The 7,108-nt window shown below is 29.2% G+C and overlaps 1 protein-coding gene across 1 annotated transcript; it reads left to right on the top strand.

Moving 5' to 3' along the window:
- Positions 1–1,157: 1,157 nt before the first annotated feature.
- Positions 1,158–2,866, top strand: LOC107859333 (phospholipase A1-IIgamma). The gene is made up of 2 exons (XM_016704309.2): positions 1,158–1,843; positions 2,032–2,866. The coding sequence occupies exons 1-2, from the start codon at positions 1,256–1,258 to the stop codon at positions 2,638–2,640; spliced, it is 1,197 nt and encodes a 398-aa protein (XP_016559795.1). The 5' UTR covers positions 1,158–1,255; the 3' UTR covers positions 2,641–2,866.
- Positions 2,867–7,108: the final 4,242 nt, after the last annotated feature.

Below are 7,108 nucleotides of genomic sequence, written 5' to 3'. Positions count from 1 at the left end.
ATACAACTTGTTATATTATATAATTATGAAACTGTTATTATGAAACTCATAATTAAAAAGATAAAGTATGTTATTTCTGAATTTTCTACTTAATGTATTGACTCACTTTTACCTCTCAAAACTAACACATGTCATGTGTTATGTAAAGAAAAAATTTAGATACCTGACAACTCAACAAAAACAAATTTATTTTATGTTTTTTTAAGGGTGACATTATATCCATTAGTTTTGGGAGGTAAAAGTGAGCCAATACATTAACAGTCAGATATTTTCGAGTCCAAAATTAAATAGAGGATATATTTGATCCATTTTAAATAATTGAGGGATATTTTTTTAATTCTTTAAAATGGATTTTAGTACTCAATTGATCGTTCAATTCATTTTGAATTAAATCGATTCCACTAGCAGAATTCTTTGTTCATAAACATACTTATTGCCAATATGATTCACATCCCAACTGGATTAATTTTATTATCACAAGTATAATCAAATTTTTAGCCATATATATATATATAAGTTCCCTTCTCTCTATATGTATAAATTTTAGCCAAATGCTGGTGAACCCCACCCTTCCATGTCAATCTGTCTTAGGAATAATTATTTTTTCAATTGGAAAATATATTATAGTTTGCATAGTATAATCAAAATTCAAAATACAAGATTATTCTTAGTAATGGACAGTGCTCCTAAAGTAGGTATGTGTACTATTAAATTGTCCATGGACGTGCCGGGTGTTCATTCTTCCACATCAGTTGCAGATGGCGTTCATTCTCATTATATGGTCTTACACAATTCTGTTTTCACAATTTCTGAGCTTGTGTTATGATAAGACCCACAATTTGTTTCTTTAACTTTGATACGTACCAAAGTACACATAGGTGTTGGAACCATTATGCTCTTTCTAAAAATTTAAGCTTTTGGATGAAATTAATGATGACACACTTAAACAACCAAGCCATTAAAATGTGAAAAATGGAAATCTTCCCACTTGATCCAATATAAAAAATAATAGGATGGGGACAAAGGGTAAGATGGTAGTCAGAAAAATGAAAGATGAATTTAATTATATTGCTTGATTATTTAATTTCAATTATTGGGCACTGCAAACATGTTTCGTGCATGATCGAGAAAACTCAAAGAGAGAAACGGGTTTGCTTCACTATAAATACATGGGCTAAATGATCGATAAGAACACACCAAGGAAAAACAAAGAGAGAAGAAAAAAAATTAAAAGAGCATAAAAGAAGAAAAGAAAATGACTAGCATGGATGAGAAATGGGAAGAACTTAGTGGGAAAAACAATTGGGATGGGCTATTAGATCCATTAGATGTTGATCTTCGTAAATACATCATTCAATATGGAGAATTGGCTCATGTAACTTATGACACCTTCATCGATGATAAGGCATCAAAATATGCAGGAGCTAGCAGATACGCGATGGAAAATCTTTTTGCAAGAGCTGGACTTGATCCATCGAAGTATAGAGTAACCAAATACTTCTATGCTACCTCTTCCATGCCACTTCCTGATGCTTTCATTCTAAAATCATGGTCAAGGGAAGCATGGAGTAAGGAATCAAATTTTATGGGGTATATTGCTGTGGCTACTGATGAGGGTAAAGTTACATTAGGAAGGAGGGATATTGTGGTTGCTTGGAGAGGAACAATTCAGACACTGGAGTGGGTTAATGACCTTCAGTTTTTACTTATCCCAGGACCAAAAATATTTGGTGATGGGGGTTTGGTTCCTTTGTTCCAACCATTGGTGCATCATGGCTTCTACGGTATTTATACATCTGAGGATCCACGATCAAAGTTTAATCAAGCTAGTGCTAGAGACCAGGTACATACTAATTTGATACTTGCATTTAATTGTTGTTGAAGTGTGTGGTTATCTTATTTTAAAATTTAGAGCGTGTTTCGTTAAACTACTATAAGCTGATCAAACTGATTTTGTAAGTCAAAAAGTGCGTGCTTAAATAGATCAACACTTCTTTTACCATACATGCTAGCTAATATTCTTGTTTTCAGGTCCTTGAAGAAGTGAAAAGATTGGTCGAGGAATATAGGGACGAAGAGGTCAGTATAACAGTGGCTGGCCATAGCTTAGGTGCATCACTTGCAACTATGAATGCAGTTGACATCGCCTTCAATGGTATCAACAAAACAAGCACTGGCAAGGAGTTCCCAGTGACAGCTTTTGTATTTGCAAGTCCTAAAGTTGGTGATCTCAATTTTCAAAAGGCATCTTCCAAACTGAAAAACCTTCACGTCTTGAGAGTCCACAACTTATTGGACATTGTACCTAAATACCCACCCGTTGGCTATTTCGACATTGGACAGGAGATAGTAATTGACACCACAAAATCCCCCTATTTGAAGGTGAATCCTGGAGATCCACACACTAGGCATAATTTGGAAGGGTACTTGCATGGAATTGATGGTACTCAAGGAATTGGACCTTTAGCAGGTTTTAAACTAGAGGTGAATCGCGATCTCGCACTTGTGAACAGGATATGGGACATTCTAAAAGATGAATATTTGGTACCTGGGGCATGGTGGGTCGAGAAGAACAAAGGAATGGTTCAGCAAGAAAATGGTAAGTGGGTTCTGATGGATCGCGAGGAATATGACTTGTGAAAGAGAGCTATGGTTTAATTAATTTTACATGTACGTACGTCGCTTTAATTTACTTCTCTTCATGTAATGTTGTAATAATAAAGGGGTTTCCTTGAGGTTGAAAAAGAGAACCATATGTATATATTATGGTTACTCTAATAATATATACGTAGTTGTCCTTTCGAATTGTGGGTGATAAACTTCATTGTCAATCTATTTTCTATATATGTCAACATGTTTTCATTTATGTGTTAGTTTAAGTTGTAGGTTTTATAATTGATGAGAGTCACCTAAACAATGTTGACTTCACTAAAAATGACTTGGTGCAACAACTGAAAAAAGAAGATGATGAAGATATTATGGAAGAGGCCCGATAAACTTGTTATCAATTATGATCTTCAATTACTATTATAGTTTTTTAATTATTGTAGCAACTGATTCTAATAATCACGTAATCGAACAAATAATATTGCTATGAAAAGATTTAACTTTTATAATAGACCATTTGAGAAAATTATGCTTCAATACGTTGCAAGCTACCCACCTACTTCACCTAAGTGAGCATTAGTGACTTGTTAGAGAAATCTAAAATTGTCAAATTTCTACATCGATGCTGGACGAGCATTTGGTTTTTCTATATAATATATAGTATCTAATTTTACGAACTGCATAATTAACGATAAACTTGGGGAAAAAAAAGATCTTCTTGTGAACTTGGAAGAAGAGAATTAAAGATGAGGCTGAGAACTTTATAAATTCTTTTTTACTCATTAATTTTTTTATTTTATCATTATTATATTATTTATTGCTAATAAATAATAAGGTAGTCTGATATTTTTAAATAAGTGGTATATAGTACATGGTGTTAAGAAGACAGAACTATGATTTTTCAATTTTATTTTTATTTAAATAAAAGAAATTTTACATAACACGGAAACTATTGCAGAATTACATCTTTTTAAGAACATTTATAATGGTTAAATTAGTAAAATTGCATCTTTCCTAGGAATAAGTAGTTTTCTCAAGAAACATATCCAAAGTAAAAAAAGAAAAAAGACAACCATTTTGAAATGAAGTGTGTAATTTATTTTATAGAATACCTTCTGTTATGAACGGACAACAATAAGTAATATGATAAGCAAAAGAAAAACAAGATGAACATACACAGATTTATGTGAAAATCCTTGACAGGAAAAACCACTGGCAGAGAAGGAGGAATTCACTTTAATAAAGAGGAATACAATGAGGAGACGATAGTCTCAATGACGTATATTAACCCATCCAAAAACAATCCCTCCGCTAGCACACAGACCCCACAAAAAATCACAAACATGGGTCGCATCATGAATTTTTCAGGACCGGATCAACAAAATTCGGATCACAAACTCTAACATCCTCGATACTAGATTAATGCCAGCTTGTACTACTGGTTCAATAAACTCTATCACCTCTTATGAAGGTTCTGAAACTCAAGAACAGGCTAACATGCCTATTGCATTTATTCTTCCTTTAACTTTCAATGCATTATCATTCTTTATTGCGAACATATATATATATATATACTCGATACTATTAGAGGGGTTTTAAGGGATGAATAATTGAAAATCAGATTGATTTGAAATTAAACTTTTATTTGAGTCTATATTTTGAATTATTTAATTAAGTTATATTTTAATTTACGAACACAAAAATCTTATAATTTGTGAAAACTACAAAGCTTTCTCGATTTTTATACAATCTTATCAAATAATCAATATATAAATTTTTTTTAGGAGGTAACAGAATATCACGACAAGTCATATTAACAAATAATATACATCTTCACGTTTCTTTTATAAATAGATATTGCGATTATATATTATTACAAACTTTTAAACATAATATTACATAAAGATTCACTATTCTTATAAAAGAATGAAGAATAAAAAATACATCTAAATTTTCTCTTTTTTTTAGTTACTTTATATCAGAACCATTAACGTGTGAGTTTTCTATCAAAATTATCATCACATATTGAAGAAAAACACCTTGAGTCCTCGACTAATATTTGAAGATGTATATACTATATTCTCTCTTTCATTTAAAAATCTATCTAGTGGAAAAACAACTTTACAGTGGCAAAAGATAAATAAATTATTATTATCAGGTTAAAGGTTAATTAAGTTAAAGATTAAAAATTATCATGTGTAAATTAATTTATTCTTCATCACATCAAACATCTTCTTCTCAACCGTAATCTCGTCTGGCGTCAATAACCGCAACTTGTTTTCATTTTCACCCATTTTCACCCCCAACTTTCATTAAAATCTCAACATTCAACAATAATCACATTTCCCCTTAATCTCACGCAATATCTAATTTGTCCTTGTAATTTTAATCCTATATTTATAAAATATCTTTTTATATTATATGTAATGAATACTTTTTTAACACGGATATTTGTAGCATTTTATTTAAGTTTATTAACTTTATAAGCAAATTAATATTTTTTTTATAAATTTATTACAAAATTCAATGTTATTTTTTAAGATCGTTATTTTAGTATTATATGTATTAAAGAGTCGTTTGGTGTGAGGTGTAATTATAATAATTCAAAGATAAACTTCATGATTATTTATCCTGCGTTTAATTAGATGTATTAGATAGTCTCAAATTATTTGTCGCACTATTTATACTACAGTAATGAGATAAGTTATCACACATACATGTTAGTACAACTTATTTTGTGATAACTAATCCCGAAATAACTTATTTCCAAACAACCCACCCCTAAGTGTGTATATATACATATGTATATGTATGTACATGAATGTGCGTATATTTTCGTGTTTTATCACTCTCTTACTAAATTCGTTTCATATTACTTAACACAATCCTTCAAAATTTTTTACTTAAAAGTATATTTTGCTAAATTAACCTTATTAATGATAATTTGAAACTTTAAATTTATCTATACTGTTATTTTATATAGTTATTTAACACTAAAGGGTAGAAGAAAAACATAATACAATTCTCTTGATTCAACAAATTGAGCAGATAAATTAAAACATCTATTTTTAGTATGAGAATCAAGTGATAAGAAACGATATTATCTATTGTCTATATCAGTAAATAAGTTGTGATTCTCATTAATAGAGTATTACATATTTTATAATTTATATAAATAAATATAATCTTTAAAATTTGACCTTATTTTTATTCGAGAAAAACATTTAGTACCCCCGAACTATGACCAAATTTGCTACGACACACATCAACTTCACGGGGGTCCTGGTACCCTTTAAGCTAAATTTTAACGTATTTTTATTAATCTTTTTAGCTAACGTAATACCTTTTGTCAATCATTTTAGATGGCGTGACACCTTTGATGTAGGCTCCATTTTATGTAATAAAGGTGCCACATTAGCACAAAAAATGACAAAAATATGCTAAATTTGAGTTCAGGGGATAATAGGACCCCCGTGAAGTTGGAGTGTGTTGTAACAACTTTGACCATAGTTCAGGATGGTACTAGAGGCTTATCGCTTTCATTTATTGTTTGTATTTTCTGCATTGAAATGTTTATAAAATTAGTATTACTTATTACTTTCACTTGTAAAATAAATATTATAATTTTGATTATTATTATTATTAATAAAACTAATTTTCTTATCATGCTAATTACTTCATAAAGATCATCATTAGCTTATATTCTTAATTAGTATTTCTTATTTTTTTTCCTAGAAGATAATGTTTATGTTTTTATGAAAATTTTGTTATATGAACTTTTTTTAAAAATGAAAATATGATGATTTTAAAAAAGTTAAAAAAAATAAAAAAAATAAAAAATTGATGATAAAGGGTAAAATAGGAATTTTAAAGAGTCAATTAGAATAAAGGGAAATATGATTATTGTTCAAAATTGAGGAAGGAGCTTGATTTTTAATACAAAGTTGGGGAGGAAAAATGATGACCCTTTCCACTACTAAGCAACAATTTCGTTGTGATTTCAATAACATTAATTTCTAATGTCTTATCTAATAAGGTTGGTATATTTATAACATGCATGAAAATTTTGTGGTCAAACACTCTTGTAATGAGGTAGAAAACTTACACCGTCAATAGTTCAAAGTTCAAACAGGAAACAGGAAAAAGAAGATAGTTTTTGTTTGTTCGTGACCCTTCACTTATAAATTGACAAAAATAGTAGCTATTTATTCTTTATATAATCCTCGCACACTGATGAATAATCTCTTCACGTCAAAATAGATATTTTTTTTAGAAATTTTGAAGAATCCTTATTTATAAAAGATGAACTTAAATATAAACTTATGAATTAGATTTTATATTTTAAAAAAATTGAAACATAACTTAAAATTCAAAATCTTGTTTGTTGAGGAGTTTAAAATTTTCAAATGATAATTTATAATTGAATTTATTCCAATTTTTATAAAAACTACATATTAATTTTAATTAAAGTATTAAATTTAAATCACAAATTATATGATTA

This window comes from Capsicum annuum, chromosome 2 (genome assembly GCF_002878395.1).
Source record: "Capsicum annuum cultivar UCD-10X-F1 chromosome 2, UCD10Xv1.1, whole genome shotgun sequence".
NCBI classification, from domain to species: Eukaryota; Viridiplantae; Streptophyta; class Magnoliopsida; order Solanales; family Solanaceae; genus Capsicum; species Capsicum annuum.
Note: the sequence above shows the minus strand (reverse complement) of the source record. Positions and strands in the feature narration are given on the sequence as shown.

What these genes read in the sequence shown, in the direction of transcription:
- LOC107859333 (XM_016704309.2), top strand. Translation starts at nt 1,256, where the DNA reads ATGACTAGCATGGATGAGAAATGGGAAGAACTTAGTGGGAAAAACAAT. An exon ending in AAGCTAGTGCTAGAGACCAG is followed by an intron (nt 1,844 to 2,031) that starts GTACATACTAAT and finishes TCTTGTTTTCAG; the next exon opens with GTCCTTGAAGAAGTGAAAAG.